At 33.3% G+C, this 18,917-nt stretch overlaps 1 protein-coding gene across 9 annotated transcripts in view; it reads left to right on the top strand.

Moving 5' to 3' along the window:
- ADGRL2 (adhesion G protein-coupled receptor L2) overlaps positions 1-18,917 on the top strand; it is a 188,612-nt gene that overhangs the window by 153,383 nt on the left and 16,312 nt on the right. For all 9 annotated transcript variants that reach the window (XM_042952369.1, XM_042952368.1, XM_042952371.1 and 6 more), the window contains exons 10-15: positions 8,556-8,681; positions 8,952-9,157; positions 10,253-10,426; positions 11,407-11,616; positions 12,554-12,774; positions 14,106-14,172. In XM_042952369.1, the coding sequence (XP_042808303.1) occupies positions 8,556-8,681; positions 8,952-9,157; positions 10,253-10,426; positions 11,407-11,616; positions 12,554-12,774; positions 14,106-14,172 (1,004 nt within the window). The remainder of the gene's footprint in view (positions 1-8,555; positions 8,682-8,951; positions 9,158-10,252; positions 10,427-11,406; positions 11,617-12,553; positions 12,775-14,105; positions 14,173-18,917) is intronic.

The raw sequence follows: 18,917 nt of genomic DNA on the forward strand, positions 1-18,917 counted from the left end.
AAAATAAAGGTGTATAAATCAGATTATGATAATTGCATTTAAAGTCAAAGGTTTAAGTTTATTTTAAATAACTGAATTTTTAGAAAGAAATAAAGTGTTATTAAAACCATATGTTTTTGTGTACTCTGAGCTTTGGGAATGATAAAGAACTCAGTAACCTCAAATTAGGTGAAACGAGGCGACAGTATGTAAATTGGCCTGCCGTGATCTGGGATAGCGGTCATAAGGAAAATGGTACTCTGCCACAGCCTTAGTAGTAATACAGAATGAATAAAGCTGTCTGTTTTGTCCAAAACTTTCATTATTTTTGGTTAATTTATTTGCTAGCCCAATAAGATTCCTAAGATATACATTGAACAATTCTTCTCAACTTTTTCCAGTGATATACCTGTAAGGATAAAAAAGTGTAAAGTTGATCATCTTAGAGGATGAATCATAGAAAATATTATTTGAAGTGGCACGTTTGACCTACATTTGTTTTCAAAATCTTCTAATGGCTATTAAAAAAAAAAAAGACACCTGAAATTTCTCTTTTACACCCTTTTCAGGTATGCAGAAATATTTGATGGGTCAGGCTGATATGCTGTGCTCCCATCAACTTCATCAGCTTAGCATATATACAGGACACATTGTTAATTAGATATCTGAGATAATTCGATGGCAGCTTGAGACCTAGTCTGAAAATGTAAATGTCCAGGAATTTTTTTTTTCTAATGCCTGTTTTTAAGAGTTCTAAAGTATTACACTTCATGCTGGTTTCTTTTCTTTTCTTTTTTTAAAATTTTTACCTGAAAAAAGACAGGGCACCTGGCTGGCTCAGTCAGTAGAGCATGTGACTCTTGATCTTGGGGTTGTGAGTTCGAGCCCCATGTTGGGTGTAGAGATTACTTTAAAAACTAAAAAAAAAAAAAAAAAAAAAATCTTAAAAAAGTAACAAAAGACATTGTTGGTGAAGTTTGTTACAGAATGCAGTACACATGTACTTTTGATTTCTAAAATACAAACAATTTGGTGGCAAATACCATCCATGATTTAGCATGAGGAAAGCATTTACCTTTTTCCTGGGACTTGTTCTCTTTTTAGACATGAGGACTAAAATAGCCCATTATTCCTTTATGTCCTCACTTTCCCAAAGCTCTTAACTAAATTTAGGGCATGGCTACAATATCTTAGGTATTAAGACAATTTGATTTGACTCCTTAGTGATTTCTCCTTGAATCCTTAGTTTAACTTTATTGTGTGATTTACCCTTATAATACATGACCTCATAAAAATTGTATAATTATATCTCATATAATTATATTTGATTATAGCTTTTTAAAGTCAATTTGGAGGTATAATTTCTACATAATACAAGCAGTGGTTTTAAGTGTACAGTTGGTGAGTTTTGACAAATGCACACCCATGTGACCAACATCACCTCAGAAGGGCCCTTGATTCTCTTGCAGTAGATCTCCTCATACCCCCAGCCCCCAGTGATCGCTGGTCTGTTTTCTGTCACTAATTTAGCTTTGCCTTTTCTGGACCTTTAGTTGAATGGCATCATGCCGTATGTACTCTTTTTGATCTTGCATTTTTTACACAGAACAATGTTTTTGAGATTCATCTGTGTTGGTAAGAGTATCAATAATGCAGTCTTTCATTTTTCTTGCTGAGTAGTATTCCATTATAAGGAAATACCACTAATTGTGTATTTATTCACTTGTTAGGCATTTACGTTGTTTCTGCTTTTCCGCTGTTACTGATAAAGCTGCCATTTTCCCACGTGTTTATACTGTTTCATACTCCTAAGTGCTATGAGACTTCCAGTCACTCCACATCCTCATGAACATTTAGGATTGTCAATCCTTTTGATTTTAGCCATATGAGTAGTTTGTAGTATCATCTCATATTGGTTCTGTTTTGCATTTGTGTAATTGCTAAGTTACTTATTACTGATAGCTGTTCAACTCTTACATGCTTATGGACCATTTCATGTATCTTTTTGTGAAGTGTCCATATATTTTGCCTATTTTTAATTGGATTGTTTGTCTTCTTAATAATGAGTTATAAAGATTCCTTATGTATCTATTATTCAAGTCTTTTGCTGGTTATAGATACTGTGAATATTTTCCCTCAGTATGTGATTTTCTTTTCATTTTCTTAATAATATCTTGAGAGGAGCAGAATTTTTTCATGTTGACAAAAAATCACCCATCTTCGACATCTAGTTAACCCTATTTCACTTATTACTTACTCTCACCATTGTAAAGCAAATTTTAACATCATATTATTATTACTTTCAATACTTTAAAATGTACCCCATGCATTAAAAACACAGTGCCATTGCCATACTTTTAAAAATTAACATAAACAGGTTCAAAAGATAACAAAAGGATGTTTAAATTTACTTGATTTTGCGGAGTCACCTGGCTCAGTTGGTTAAACATCTGATTTCGGCTTAGGTCCCAATCTCATGATTCATGGGTTTGAGCCCCGCAGAGGGCTCTCTGCTGTCAGTGCAGAGCCGACCTCAGATCCTCCGGCCTCCTCTCTCTCTGCCCCTCCCCTCCTGGCTCTCTCTTTCAAAAATAAATAAACACTTAAAAAGTAAAAAACTAATTTATGTGGTTTTTGTAAATTTGTTAATGCTTAATTTGTTTTGACCAGGATACAAACAAGTCCCTGTGGTACATTTGATACATTGCTTGAGTCATTTCTCCCTACATCTTTTCTTTAAACCTTTTTCCTTTTTTTGAAGAAATTGAGCAGATGATTTGTACTATGAAATTTCCCACATTCTCGATTTGGCTTATTTCTTCCCACTATATCATTTTACATAATTGATATGTACTAATAATTGGATCTAGAGGCTTGATGAGTTCAGGTTTATTTGTTAATTTGTTTTCTCCAAGAACCTTTCCATTGCATCCTGCAAAAGAGGCACATGTTAGGTTGTCTTTCTTTGAGATCTTATGACTGATTAGGTGGTTTGGGTATTATCAGCCTAATCCATCCATTATAAAATACCCTATCATTTATTTTCCCAGTGGGCTTAGCAGCCAACATGGCTGTCAGTTTAGGCTTGTTTATATTGTAGTAACAAAAACCCCAAAGTCACAGCAGCTCTCAACAGCAAAGATTTATACTCCTTCAAGCCACGTCACCATTGAGGCTTGGTTTTGGCCCTGCCAAAGTCGGCACCGTGTTGTTTGTACCCTGGGATCCAGGCTCACGGAACCTAGAATGGTGCTGGTCTCCCGGCATCGGCCATAGTTTTTCCTGTATCTTCTCTTTTCTTCCCCTTTCTTCTCATTGGAGCTACTACTTGGTAATGAATTTGGACACCACAAAGACAGAAAAATATATTAAAATCCTGTCTACACCATTGGTTGTGAGTGAGACTGTCCTATGAATGAAGTGTCCTGGCTGTCAGGAAGCCTGTTGAACAAGGCATATGTTATTCCAAGCACACAGAATATATAGATTAAGAGAATATCAGAACTGTCTGTATTCTAGTCACCCAACTGAGCCACACCTGAGCATTGCACCATCTTCGCTTCACATTTTGGGGGAGCTAGTTATTGGCAACATATAAATCCCTTGGATCCCCTCCTTCTTGATCGGATGAGTGTAACCACCATTCTTAATTTGTTTGCTGGCGTTAGTCATTTTTTTTTCTAATTTTGCTCTCCAAGTATGTACGTTCAATAGTTGCTTTTTTGTGCTTTTAACATTAATGATTTTACACTGTAGATGTAGTTGTATAATTTTGCCTTGCCGTTATAGTTTTCATATTTATGCACGTTGATATGTGCATCTCTAGTTTATTCGTTCAATCTAACAATACACCACAATGATTTGACTGCCAATGATAGATATTTTAGTGGCCTGTGCTTTTTGGCTGATAACAAGGAAAACCGTGAAGGTTTTTGTATATCTTCATGCTCATATGTATGTGCCTTCCTAGACATATATGGACACACATCTAGAAATAGAATTTTTGAGTGATGAAGCAGGCCCATCTCCTTTATTAAATACCGCCAAGTTGCTTTCTAATATTGTTTACCAGTTTACATTCTCACCTTTAATACCATTGTTCTTCATCAATCTCTTTGCTAAATACACTTCATTATTGACATAAGTGTTATTCTAATGGGTTTGAATGGACCACATTATTGTTTTAATTTGCAGTTCTCAGATTACTTAATGTCTTTATTGGGTATTTTAGTTTTCTCTCCTGTGTATTTGTTGTCCACAGGTTTTGCCTATACATTTATTTTTCTGTAGCTAATGTATTCTGGACACCGATTCTTTGTAGACTGTATAGTTCGAAAACATTCCTAGCATCCCTTCTCTTTTTTACTTTGTTTATGATATCTTTTATTTTACAGGATAATGAAGTCAGATTTATCAGTGTGTTCTTCTAGGGTAGGACTTTTTTTGTCTTAAGAAATACTTTAATTGGGGCACCTGGGTGGATCGGTCAGTTAAGGATCCAACTCTTGATTTCAGCTTAGGTCATGAACTCACGTGTTAGGCTCTGCACTGACAGCCCGGAGCCCGCTTGGGAATCTCTCTCTTTGCCCCTTCTCTGCTTGTGCTCTGTCTCTCTCTCTCTCTCTCTCTCACTCTCTCTCTCTGTGTGTCTCTGTCTCTCTCAAAATAAATAAATGAACTAAGAAAAAAAAACTTTCCTTTTTGGTGTCCTCAAAAATTTTCCCTGCTATGTAGTTATACTTGTAACTTTATAAATGATCTTATACTTTAGAAATGACAAAATTGTGCCTTTTTTTTTACAATTATGTTCTAATCCAGCTGAAAATTATTTTTGTTGATGATATGAGGGAAGAAACTAATTTGGTTTTTGTTTTCTGTTGCCTTTTTTTTTTGATAATATAGATAATGTGTTGTTTCAGTACTTTTAGTTCATAATTCATTTTTTCCCCAGTGGTTTGTAATGATATCTGTCATTTCTATGCATGTTAGAAGTGTGTTATACATTGCTCCTTTTGTTTTTGTTTCAATACTGCTAATGTCTGTAAGTTCTTTAAATTCTGCTCCGTGAGGATTACTGTAGCTGCTCTTGGCATGTCTTTTCCATGTGAATTTTAAAGTCAGTTGTCAAATTCCACAAACTCGGAAAATATTATTGGACTTTTCATTAGAATTAGGCTGATTTTGTAAATTGATTTTGAAAGAAGTATCACAAATCTATTTACTTGTTGAGGTCTCCCAAATAAGACCTTGTATAATTCTCCATTTTTTGTTAGTTCTTCTAACAAAGTTCTACATTTTTTCCATTAATATGTTGCATTTTTAAAATCAGTTTTATTCTTAGATAACTTACACTGTTTGTTTTTATTTTAAATAGTATCTTGGGACCCCTGGGTGGCTCACTTGGTTAAGCGTCTCACTCTTGATTTAGGCTCAGGTCATGATCTCATGGTTCCTCAGATTGAGCCCCATGTCAGGCTCCACACTGACAGGACAGAACCTGCTTAGGATTCTCTCTCTCTCTCTCTCTCTCTCTCTCTCTCTCTCCCTCTCTCCCCCCGTCTTTCTCTCTCTCTCCCTCCCTCCCCTCCCCTCTCCCTCAGTCACTCCCATCCCCCCTCAAAATAAATAAATAAACTTTAAAAAATAGTACCTTTTTAAAAATTGCATATTGTAATTGTTTATTGTTTGTTGTACAGGATCACATTTGATTTTGCTGACTGCACCCTTGCTAAATTCTTTTACTTCCAATCATATATAGAGTCTCTCTTAAAATTACTGTGCTGTTAATTATATTTTCTGTAAATAATAACATTTTGCTTTTTTCTTAAGCTCTATAACATTTTTCTTGAATTACTGCATTAGGTAGGTCTTTTAGTACAATGTTAATAAATAAAACTCCTAATAGGAATCATCCTGACTTTAAAAAGAATGTTTCTTGAGTTTTTCATCATTCTTTGCGTGTCCGTTTGGAAAGATAAGCTTTATCTGATAACAAAACCTTTATCTTGGCAAAGATTTTTTTCTTTTATTCTTACTCTTCTGTAAAGTTTTTTTTTTTTTTTTTAGTAATTGAATGGGTATTGAAGTTTGTTGAATTATTTTGGCTAATAATTTTTTTCATCTTTAATTTCTTAATTTGGTGAACTACTTTAATGTATTTTGCAATGAATGCCCTTTTGAGTTAAACTCAGTATGTTCAGGATGTTACACTTAAAATATATGTATGGTTTATTAAATATTTTTGCATCCTGTTAATAAGTGAGAATATTCTATAATTTCTTTCCCTGTGCTGTTTTATGCATCAAGATTATATAAGTCTCGTGAAATGAGTTGAAAAGTACTCTTTTTCTATTTTCTGGAGCAGTTTTTTAAGAATCAGCATACATTTAGCTATCAGTTATTTTTTTAATGGTCATAAATAGAGTTTTTCATTTATTTTAGGCAGTTTTTTGTTTTTTGGAAGTTTTCCCTTTTATCTATTTTTAAATTTACTTATTTATTGATACAATTTTATTTATTGATATAAAGTTGATTATTGATTCTCTACAAAGATCTGTATTAATGATCCTTTTAAAATTCAAATTATTAATTTTTTACTATGGACATGATTTTTAAACTTATGTAAATATATGTTGAATTAAAGCTTGAATTAAAGCTTTACTTCACTAAAATTAAAGTAAATATTTGTTGAATGAAATTAACTCTTTGTACATGTAAGTCTGTATTTGGAACTTTTCATGAGAACTCAAAGGATTTCAGCTTTCACCCTGTCTTCTGTCTTCTGTAAGAAAAGTTAATAATTGAGAGTCCCTTTCAGCGTAAAAGGAGTGAGGTATACATTAGATGTATATTTTTCCTCTCTTCTTCCCCCCTTCTACCTCCTTTTCACATACATGGAATCTGATATAAAGAGAGGGGATCATCTACCTACCCACCTACTTAATCTTTCTAAGCATGGGTCAGTAAAATAAATATTTTTAACCAGCTTCTGCAGCTTATAGAATTCTAAAATCTGTATGACTCTGATTATAAACTTGTAGTTCAGGTGCTTGACATGTAGTCTGATAGCTTATAAAAATCTTCCAATGTTATGATTTCCTATTTACTACTAAGTCTATATATACTTTACAGAACAAATTTGTGAAAGATTAAAAAAATAAATTATTATCCAAAGGTAACTGTAATGGTATAAGCCCATATTTGTAAAAAGAAAGGGGGTAGGTGAATTAATCATATCTCTGTGTGTGTATGTGTGTGTGTACAAACACATACACACATATTTGTCTAGGTATAGAAATCGCTATGCAAGAATATACACCATTAGAGTGAAATTCAGAGAAAAATGTATGGACTCTATTGAATTATTAAGAGTATCTGTTACTTTTTAAAATCTAATGGAAGAAACTAATGAATTTTGTATATAATCCCTCTCATTTCATCAGTAAAATGACATATTCTAATTATTAATATAAAAAAGTTGACTTTAGTAGAACCAATAATGCTTTTCCATTCTTTTAAAAACTTAAATGAATATTGATATAAAGTATTGCAATCTTTATTGGAATTACAGTAGACAGTGTTTATGTTATGACTATTATATTTTTGAAACAAAGTTAAACAACATTGGTCTTGTTGATTAGGTAAATGTTCTTAGTGTTCTATATCAGCCTGTTCCCTTTCCATAAATTTTTGAATGTAGGAATAAAGTACAGTGGTTGGTAAACTTTTACTATAAAGGCCCGAATAGTTAGCCTAAGCAACTAAACTACATGGTCTAAGTTACAAATACTTAACTGACATTGTAGAAACTGAGCAGCTATAGACAATAGGTAAATGAGCAAACATGGATGCATTCTCATAAAACTTTATTTACAAAAAGAGGTGGCAGGTCAGATTTGGCACACAGGGCATAACTGTTAAGTTATGGCATACATAACTTAAAAATGTAAAGGTTATTAGTTACTAGTGAGAATTAATGGGAAGGTTTAAAATAATGCCAGAACATTTTCTCATAAATATGCTGTGCTGGTCTCACTATGTTCAGAAATTAGAGAAAACCAAGTATTGCAAAATTGAGCTATATAATCTTATTATGTATGAAAATATCATATACATAGAAATAGATGTATACATGCAATAAAGGCATTCAAATTTATACTTCATATTTCATTTTACCATTGTCATGGAATGTGCCTTGAAAAGTTATTTAATGTACGGAACAAAAAAAAAAACCACTTTGAAATATTTTTGTTTATTTTAATGGTATAAATGAAATTTTAAAAGTTGTGTGCTTTTAACTCTTAACGCTGTTCCTAGGATAAAAGTCAGGAATTAGTTCATGACAGAAGATACAAAATCATGGGAAAAAAAGTTAAAATGATTATATGAAATGTTTTAGAGTTATCAATAAAGGTTTAACTTAGAGTAATTTAGTTTATGATTTTGTTGAAATTTAACAGTAAAATTTTATAGGCAGAAAAAAAAAGAAGCAGTGGTTTTCCAGGCAATTATCATGTGCCGCTTTGTAGTTTAAAGAATGTCCTTTTTTCCTCCCCTTTATCTTTTGCCTCCTCCAGTTCTGGAAGTGGCAGTGCTCAGTACAGAAGGACAGGTCCAAGACTTTAAATTTCCTCTGGGCATCAAAGGAGCAGGCAGTTCAATCCAACTTTCTGCAAATACTGTCAAACAGAACAGCAGGAACGGTAAGATGGAGCAGAATCTTTTAACAAATGACAGGATTTTTTGTTCATTTAAACCTGTTAATCCCCAAAATGCTGCATATTTAACTCAATATAACAATACTACTTATCATTTAAAAGCAGATTTAAAATAATGCCTTCCTCTTTCCCAAGAAATTTAATCCAAATAAAGAGTCCAGAAGGATTCTTCCCTTTCATTCTTATTTGGATGTATCTTTTTTCATTCGTAAGCATATTTCCCGTAAAGGCATACGACTGTTTTTACCTTCCTAGGGCTTGCGAAGTTGGTGTTCATCATTTACCGGAGTTTGGGACAGTTTCTAAGTACAGAAAACGCAACCATAAAACTGGGGGCTGACTTTATTGGTCGGAATAGCACCATTGCAGTGAATTCCCACGTCATTTCAGTTTCAATTAATAAAGAATCCAGCAGAGTATACTTGACAGATCCTGTGCTTTTTACCCTGCCACACATTGATGTAAGTTATATATGCTAATGAAGTTACAGAAGGTTATAAAACCAGTGAGGACGGAAAGCAAAACTTGAAGTGCTGGGGACAGGGAGAAAGGGAATGGGGAGAAGGCAAAGAGGAAAGAAAAGACCTTTCCATTTGAATTTCAAATGTTGGACTAGGTCATAGACATAAGTTTATTTAAGTCTGTGAACATAAAATTAAATGAGCCTGGTTCAGTGATTATTAGAACTTAAGTGTATTCTTAATGAAAGCTAATTCAGTAATCAACAGGAAAATGTAAATGACTGTAATTTGTTTTAGAATGAAAATTAACTCTTACCTTAGCAGCAGGATAGCCTAGTATTAACTGTTAGGACTCTGCCTTTTTAGCATGGCAGACCTTTTTGTTTGTTTTTCTTCTTTTTGATTTTACTGATCATATGCAACACAATTGTGATCAAGTATTGTGGTGTTTTTAAAAATCTAGACTTGAAGAGAGGTGATTCCTCTGCTGTGCCTTAGAATGAAGTTGGCTGTTAAATCATTATCCTGTGTTGGAAGATTGGCTGCAGAATTTTGGCTTCTGTTACAAGCAGAGTGAATACGTGCCCACAGATAGCCAAGTGATCCCCAGAATTGGCAAAGAAAAATGAATTTGTGCACTGTTCTCTTACATCTGCTGCAGTTAGTTCACTCTTTTAAAAACCTTGACGATGCTGACATGTCACTTAGAATAAAAATGGGCCCCAAATAGATTTTTAAAATACTTGGTCCTTACAGAATTTTCTCAGAACAAATTCAAGGGTCTATTTTTGTCAGAAAAGAAAAAAAATGATTCCAATGTACCATCAGTATGTAAAATCATAAGATGGAAATTGTAATTGTGGAAAATGGGTCTTTGGTAATTTAGAGTACACTTTAGAGTGTTTCGGACTATAAAACCCCTTTTAAGTTAGATATCTGCCTTGTATAACATAGTCTACAATTTTGCTGATGAAAAACTTTATAGTCCGAAACATGCAAAGTTTAATCTAAATTACCTTTTACACATATTAAACAATTGCTATTGCCATCTTAGAGTGTAAAATCCTAATTTTATCTTGTCATTTTATTTCCCAGCCTGACAATTATTTCAATGCAAACTGCTCCTTCTGGAACTACTCAGAAAGAACTATGATGGGATATTGGTCTACCCAGGGCTGCAAGCTGGTTGACACTAATAAAACTCGTACGACGTGTGCATGCAGCCACCTAACCAATTTTGCAATTCTCATGGCCCACAGGGAAATTGCAGTAAGTATTTGCACTTCTAATTAGTAGCAGAGAAAAACCTCAGAGATTCAAAACAGCTTGGGTAACAGTCCCGTCTTTGGGTGCTTATCGGAACTAAAACTTAGCAAACAAAGTAGTGTGAATTTCTGATTGTCTCTACACTGTCCGTATATTTTAGGAGGTCTTGGCCCTATATTTATTGTTACTTCTCAAAATCTGCTTTACAGACTTGTTCTGAGTTTTTCTCCTTTGGGCAGGTGTTTGGCAGAGGCAGTCAGGGATTTAAAAAAGGAGCAGAAATAGGTCCTACAAAAGAGACTTGAGGATTCTAAAATTTAACACACCCTCCCCATCTGGAATGTCTGAATCTCGTTTTACAACTTTGGCTTTGAGTTTTCCTAACAACGTTGCACACTGCAAAACTGCAGATTTTGAAAGGTCAGGATAGCTTCTGGAACGTTTCTTCGTGTTCCTTTCCGTGATTAAGAGAATGATAGCCAGAAGATAAAACATTTTAAGAAATATAGCGTGAAAACTCTCAGGTCTATTGTGTTCTTTGACTCTTAGTATATAAATAAATATAAAAAGTCAAAGGGAAAATGGAAGCTTAAAAATTTTTGTTAGCCAGGACAGTCATTAAGATGCCAATTATTTTTTTTATCATAACTGAGTATCCTTTATTACAGTATATAAATATTCTCCTGTGTTTATGTAGGTAATTATCTCAGTCATTGTTTTGAAATAATTGGGCTCTCGCATTATTTTGTAGGTAAAATCTTCCACTTTCGTAGGTCATTCGTTGGATATAAAAGTTAATGAGATAATATTGAACTCTGTTATACGATCAAGTTTCCTTTTTAGTTTTGAACCTTGTTTGAATACATAAGAATGTAAACACAGAGTTTAGAATTTAAACATGAGCTATCACATGTGAAAGCTACCTTATCTTTAGTTGATACAATGCAGAAATACTAACGTTCCTCATATTGTTTTTATTTCAGTACAAAGATGGAGTTCACGAATTACTCCTTACCGTCATCACCTGGGTGGGAATTGTCATTTCCCTTGTTTGCCTGGCTATATGCATCTTCACCTTCTGCTTTTTCCGTGGCCTACAGAGTGACCGCAATACTATTCACAAGAACCTTTGTATCAACCTTTTCATTGCGGAATTTATTTTCCTAATAGGCATTGACAAGACGAAATACATGGTAAGCACCCCTTCAGCTTATTGCCCTTGGATCTCTGAAAATTACTATAACAGGTGTGAATCCACACATGATGTCGATATTGATATTTGACCTTGTAAACTTAATATAGTTGACGATGATGATGTTGGAGGGTAATTTGTAACAAATTAAAAGAGAGTGCTGCAATCATTAAGTATTATTACTGTGAGTTAATTCATTTCTTGTATCAAGGCGCAGTAGCATTTTTCTGGATTGTTATTAAGACATGTGATTTGAAGAGAAGAGCTCTAGGGATACTGACGTGAAAAAAATCCTATTTTTACCATTTTCACTTTGCTTATGGAGTCATTCTGACTAGTGATCATTTCTTCATCTTTTAGCAATTTGTTCATCACCATGAGGTCTCAGTGTCAGTACTTCATAATTAGTTAATGCTTTACCCTCTATCCATCTGCGCTGGGATGAATTTTAAGAATGCTTCACATACGACAGGAAAATATCATTAGGAATCACAGCCAGGATATTCATCATTAAAGTGAATTTTTAAATTCTGTTATTGAAAAAATAGAAGTAACATATTTTATTTAGAACAACTGTTCCAAAGATCTATGGAGCAACTAATCTGTACGTAAAATATTCTGATTTAATAACAGATAATTCTCGAAGAGAAATTAAAGTATGTTTTCTTATCTGCACTTAAATTTCACTAAAAATAGTTATATCTTCCAGTGATGAAATTTCTGGCACACCTGGCCTTATATCCTATAAGCATTAAACTCTTCAAATTTGGCGTTTAGAACTCATTTCCATTTATTTAAAAAAAATTTTTTTAAAGAAACAGTGGTTTCTTTAACGTTTATTTTAAAGACAGTGAGAGCTATCAGTGAGTATTGTGTAATTTTGGCGTAGTCTGTATTCATGTGTTCTCTTCTGTGCTTTTTTTTCTTTTCCTTTACAGATTGCCTGTCCAATATTTGCAGGACTACTACACTTTTTCTTTTTGGCCGCTTTTGCTTGGATGTGCCTAGAAGGTGTACAGCTCTACCTAATGTTAGTTGAAGTTTTTGAAAGTGAATATTCAAGGAAGAAATATTATTATGTTGCTGGTTACTTGTTTCCTGCCACAGTGGTTGGGGTTTCAGCTGCTATTGACTATAAGAGCTATGGAACAGAAAAAGCGTAAGTAATTGCAAGCGACCTGAGTGTTTTTCAAGTGAATAATTTTTTAAAGCCTGTTAGCTGTCAGTGAGGGGCCCTGACAGACTAAAATAGCATCTGAAAGCTTTATTGGTAAGAGAATGGGCATGCCGTGCACAAATTACAATCAAGTCTTTTGTAATTTTCTAGGTTCAGAGGATTTGTACTCTAGCGAGGCAGATTCTAAATTATGGACTTTCTTTTTAACACAAAAGATTGACCTGAAACAAATTGAAAAAGTAAATAACTTTTTGGCCTTAGAAAGATATTAAGTAAAAATTCTTCTGAACTTAAAGCATCTGACAGGTTTAACTACTCAGTTTTAACCTAATGCTTCATTAGCTCTCTTTGTGCAGCCGACCCTCTAGCTAACTCATTCTGAATTGTGACAGTAGCACATTCCATCCCATATGTTCTACTTTGATAATATTTTATCAGGCAGTTTGAAAGGATTAAAATAAGTCACTGTCTTTCATTTATAAAAAATATAGATATTTATGGAAAATGACAGAAGGTAGGCATAGCCATGTTTCTAAGGATTTTATTTGCTAGAGGCATGAATTTGCCTTCCAATTCTGTTTATTTTTTCCTTTGATAAAATTAGTTATATAAAGATTTCTTGGACTAAAGAAAGCTTTTTGACTATACAGATGATGAAAGACAAATAAAAGAAATTCAGTGGGGATTCGATGTTATATGAAAAATGAACCACTAAGTAAAATCTGTCTTAATAAGTTTATGCATCATTTACTCTAATACTAGATGAGTGCTACGCTTTGATTTTTTTTTTTATCTCGTATTCATCCATTCCCAGTTGAGGTATTATGTTTATGCTGTACTGTTTTGAAACAAACATAGCAGCTGAACATTTTATTTTGTCTGTTATGTTCCATAGGGTTAAGCGCTTTATCTCAGATACAGATCTGATAGGCAAATTTTGAAGATAAGAACTTAAAAATGATGAGACGATTTGGAATATCGAGTTTCAGGTTTTTCTTAGTGAAGTTAGAGATCTTATGAATCAGGGACTGGGTGTTGTGGGGTTTATTCTTCTCCCCATACAAGCATAATAATGTATGCCTTTACCAAATTTAAAAACTGAAATGAAAAACAGTAGGTTGAAGTAAATAAATTACTACTGTTTACATCAAAGCCAACTCAAGAGTTATTAAAATTATTCTTACCTGTGATAAGTGAATTTTCAAAAGCAAATGTAAAGATGGTTTCTGATAGATTTTTAAAATTCTATTTTTTTTGTAATTTTGAGGATCCATTGAAGCTACTTAATACATACTCTTTTCTTTTCATAATAGTTGCTGGCTTCATGTTGATAACTATTTTATATGGAGTTTCATTGGACCAGTTACCTTCATTATTCTGGTAAGGAGACTCTATTTTCCCTTCATTTTTAGTTTGCTGCTTTAGCAGTGCTATTGAAACAGGGATAATTGCTTTCATTGTTAATTTATCTATGCTTTCAAAGATTTATAAACATATCTAGCCTACAGGGTAAAATTATAAAGTATATTTTAAATGTTATACCATTATTGAGAGTTTATATATTGCTGATTAGTAGTATTTCTGAAAAATCCTCTTTCCTCTAAAAAGTACTTTTTTTAATCTAACTTAGTTTGCTACAGTGTGATGTCATAATCTAAAAAATTTATCTCTATATATAAGCCATGTAAAATTTATCTATATATAAGCCATGTTAAGATCACATGATTTGAGCCTAGTTTAACAATTAGTAAGGAATAACTGAAGTGTATATTTTGTTTTCGAGTAGTGAATTTTTTGCTAAGAGTTTTAGTTCAGGAAGTTTTGTCTCCAAAACCTGTAATACTAGCCCTGTACCAAGTTATGTGGCATTTATAAATTAAATGAATGTTTTATGGAATTGAAAGAACATTAGCTTAATATTTATTACATTAATTTCCACGTAGTAATTTAGTACTTTTAAATAAATATCCACACCCTAAATTCTTGTGGGGGAACAAAAAGATTTTAAGTTGAGATTAATAAATGAATATTAAATCACTTTTAAACTCATTAGAAATAAAATTATTTTTCTAAGAGTTTAAAATCCCAAATAAAAATATTGGTCTTTAAGAAATATAAAAAAGTAGGGGCGCCTGGGTGGCTCAGTCGGTGAAGCGTCCGACTTCGGCTCAGGTCATGATCTCGTGGTCCGTGAGTTCAAGCCCCGCGTTGGGCTCTGTGCTGACTGCTCAGAGCCTGGAGCCCGTTTCAGATTCTGTGTCTCCCTCTCTCTCTGACCCTCCTCCATTCATACTCTGTCTCTCTCTGTCTCAAAAATAAATAAACGTTAAAAAAAAAATTTAAAAGAAATATAAAAAAGTAATAAATTTGATACAAGTTAACTATAGTGACATTAAAGTGTTTAACTGCTTATATTACCATTAGTCAAATATTTGAAATATAGTTGAAATAAAAGGATGTAGCTAAAATATTTGGACTTAAAACTTTGAAAAGGAAACATAAACAAGTTTAAATATTGCCTATATCTTTTAAGTACCTATTTTAAGGATTTTTTTTCTTCTTTAAAAGAAATGACACAAATGAGCTTATTGGGATATTTCTGTAGTTAGCTGGTGTTTCATAAAATTGAGAAAAAATTTTAGTAGTTCAAGGAAACTCAAAACTACTTCAAGTGTATGTACTTTTGTCCTTAAAATGAATTATTTTATACACCATACAAAGCAAAATGAAAATTTGAGGTGAATGCCTGTATGAATCAAACCAGTAAAACATGTTCAAGTGTTCCTAGAAAAGCTGATTTCTCACCAGAATTCTTTAATCCAAATGATTGCCCCAGTTTTTGTTGTTGGTTTAAGTTAACATAGCCTAAGCCATTCTTAAAATAAATGGTAAACAGCTGACAAGAAGTGGCATGATCCTTAAAGACTTCTCTTTTTTCCCCTGAGCCCTTGGCTAAACATATTGATACTTTGAAAATTGTAGAGACCATTTTAGGGGCATTTGGTCTATAAAAGTATCATGTGTTAACTTCTGTTGTGCCACAGTTTTGTTTATTTCTATCTAAAAATAAATACTGACTTTAGAGTATTAACTTTGTCACTTGGCCTAAAGACTTTAATGTTCACATATAGTCAGCTTCTAGGAAGAAAATGGGTAAAGCACATTTTATTATATTGCCCACCTACAGTGTGAGCCTGCTATTATTTATTAGCCTTGTTGTCATTATTACCCTGTACCAAATAATTTAGGTTGAAATGTGAAGGGCTTTTGGGAATAGTGTTCCCAACTTAAAAACAAAAACAAAAACACAGCAGTTAGCTGTTTTGACAGTACAGATCCTAGGAGTAATTCTCCTGTAACTGCTTTGCCCTCTAATTATCCCAACACAGAGAGACAGAGTGATATAGAAGGGTAAAACATCTTGCATGTGACCTAAATTGAGATATGATATGATAGGATTGTATAGCACATTTGTTGAATATTAATATATTTATATTATATATATCCTGATGATAAAGGATATTTAAAAGTCAATTCAGACACAAATCTTAATAATACAAGTTATATCGTATACTACCCTTTGAAGGAGTACTCTTACAACAAAAATTACTTATCAATATTCCTGGAAAGTATAGTTTTGCATTTCCAACTTTTCTGAATTGAAGCCATTTAATTTAGTAGTATTAAATAAGTGTACATTTTTAATAATGTTCTATGAAGAAAAATAACATGCTATGGAAGATAAAACTCCTTGCTTCTGTATTTCTATAGACTGTCTTGCCTACAGGCACTAGAGTTATTATATCTATGAGAAAAGTGCTTGTAAGTAATGAGCAGTGGGAAACCATTAGTATGCCTGAAATGGCTTAATGAAAGCTTGGATCATGACACGTCAGGAGCTGTTCTTATCATTTGGACAGCTCCATCTGCATCGTTAATAATTAATTCAGTTCAGTAAGAGTTCAGCTCACACACTCATTTAGAAGTCTTCTTCAGAGAACACCTCTCCGGCTGCTAGTCCCAGGGAGAAATAGGTTTCTGCTTGGCTAACAGCAAAGATCTGGAGATACAAGTGCAGTTTTAGAGTTGCATTTGCCAGGTAGCAAAAGCTCCAGGGAGGACAAAAAGGGTCAGAACATGTGCAGTTCAGTTAGGTTACTTCAGAGTGGTGTTTCTGTTCTTCTGTCTTATCATATCCATGTCAGCACTGCAAGCTGTGGAATGAATTTTAAGCTGCTAAGCTTAGACGGATGTGATTCAATTGAGCAGGCTGACGACTGTAAAACAAACTGTGGGCTCCTATAACCGGTGGTACCTTATTCTTTTTCTAAACTTCTTTGTACCTTTGTGTCATCCATATGGGTGATGATTAGCTACACCGTATCATTAAGTGGAGAACTTTATTAACAAATTATACTAGCAGATTATTTATACAATAATTTATGAAATTATTGTTTAGAGATAGGTAAAAGTGTGTTATTTGTCATTAGAAGAGAAGGAATGCCCCATTTGGTGATTTACTCTATTTAGCTGAGTAGGAAAAATGTGCTTCTTCTGAATTTGCTCGCTGTCTCTTCCACATGGAATTCTATTAAGAGATATCCATCTACCTATTTACCGGTGTGTACACACAACACACACACACACACACACACACACGCACACACAGCAGAGTTAAAATCTGACTAATTCTTGGATGAGTTGTCTCCTCGTTGCCTCATCTCTAAAATTAATCATCAGTATGGGCATTTAGGCTAGTGGGTTGACATACACTATATAATTCAGCCCTAATACTGTGCCCACTAGTGGCTTCTATGTGGATGATTGAGTAAATGACATGCACTTCCCAGGTTTAGACAAATCTTTGTGTACACGGTTTTAATTCTGTCTCTTTCCTTTCTCACTGATGCATAGCATCAAAGTATGTACTATCCCAAAATCTGTACTATGCTTAAACTTAGTAGTATTTATGTTAGAAAGAAGAAAAAAAAAACCCAAGTGGACAGAAAGTGGCTCCATTGGAATTTGGAACAAGAGCAGCACGTGAAGGGCTGCCTTTTTGTATGCTTTCCAGGAAGAAATAGGGGAAATTCCATTTGATGGTTGGAATTTTTTTTTCTTTTATTTTTTTAAATGCATACCAAATGCAGGAAAGTAAATTGGGAAGAAATAAAAGTGAGGAGAAAGAAATCCCTTACTCTAATCGGGAAAAAAAAAAAACCACACACACACACACACACACACAGAAGTTTATGGCTATAAAGAGCCATTTATGTCCTGAGGAAAATGCAAAGAAGGAAGAACTCAGAACTTTGAAACTAACTTTTTTTGCCTTTAAGTGACTATTTTGTATGATAGATTTAATCAGAGATATTTCTATCTGCCCTTCAATTTCTTGTTCTGATTCTCTCAGTTACATTTTAAGAGAACAAGAAAGGAGAAGGGAGAGGGGGAAAAACATCTACTGAAATAGTTTACTGTACAAAATCATGACTCTTATCAAGACTGTATCACCTCCTGAAAAAGATCACAGCCAACAATATTTTTTCTATGAAAATAAATACATTTACCTTTTTTTTTTTTAGCAGTGGAGACAGAAGAGAACTCTAAAACCTCATTTTAAAAAATTATTTACACTTCAGGAATCGTTCTATTTAATTCCAGAAAGGATTTCACTGTCATCCATTTTGGTGATAGTATATTAAAATGTTCAATACCTAAATGACATAAGTATCTTTTTCATTTCTTTAATAGGACTAATAAATACATTGTTGGTGAGATTTTTATTTTTAGTGTGGAACTGGGGAAAAGAGAGTATCTTACACTTAGCAATTTTTTTTTTTTTTGGCCATTTTATATTGTAGTCCACGATATGTCTAGTGTGCCTTTTTTCATTACTACTTTGTCTTGAAATGATGGTATTTTGTCACTTTGAAGATACCGTTCCCTCATTATTTGTATATTTTCAAGTCATATTTCAAAGTCTAAATTAGTATTGGCTTTAACTATAAATTTCTTGGCACCTAAATATTAGTACATTGGTTATGATTCTTGTGTTTAGTTTTTTTTTAATTGGAGAACTCAGACATTTTTTAAATAATCTGAGTGCAAAACTCCTTCTGTGA

The sequence above is a fragment of the Panthera leo genome, chromosome C1, assembly GCF_018350215.1.
Source record: "Panthera leo isolate Ple1 chromosome C1, P.leo_Ple1_pat1.1, whole genome shotgun sequence".
In the NCBI taxonomy this organism is placed as follows: Eukaryota; Metazoa; Chordata; class Mammalia; order Carnivora; family Felidae; genus Panthera; species Panthera leo.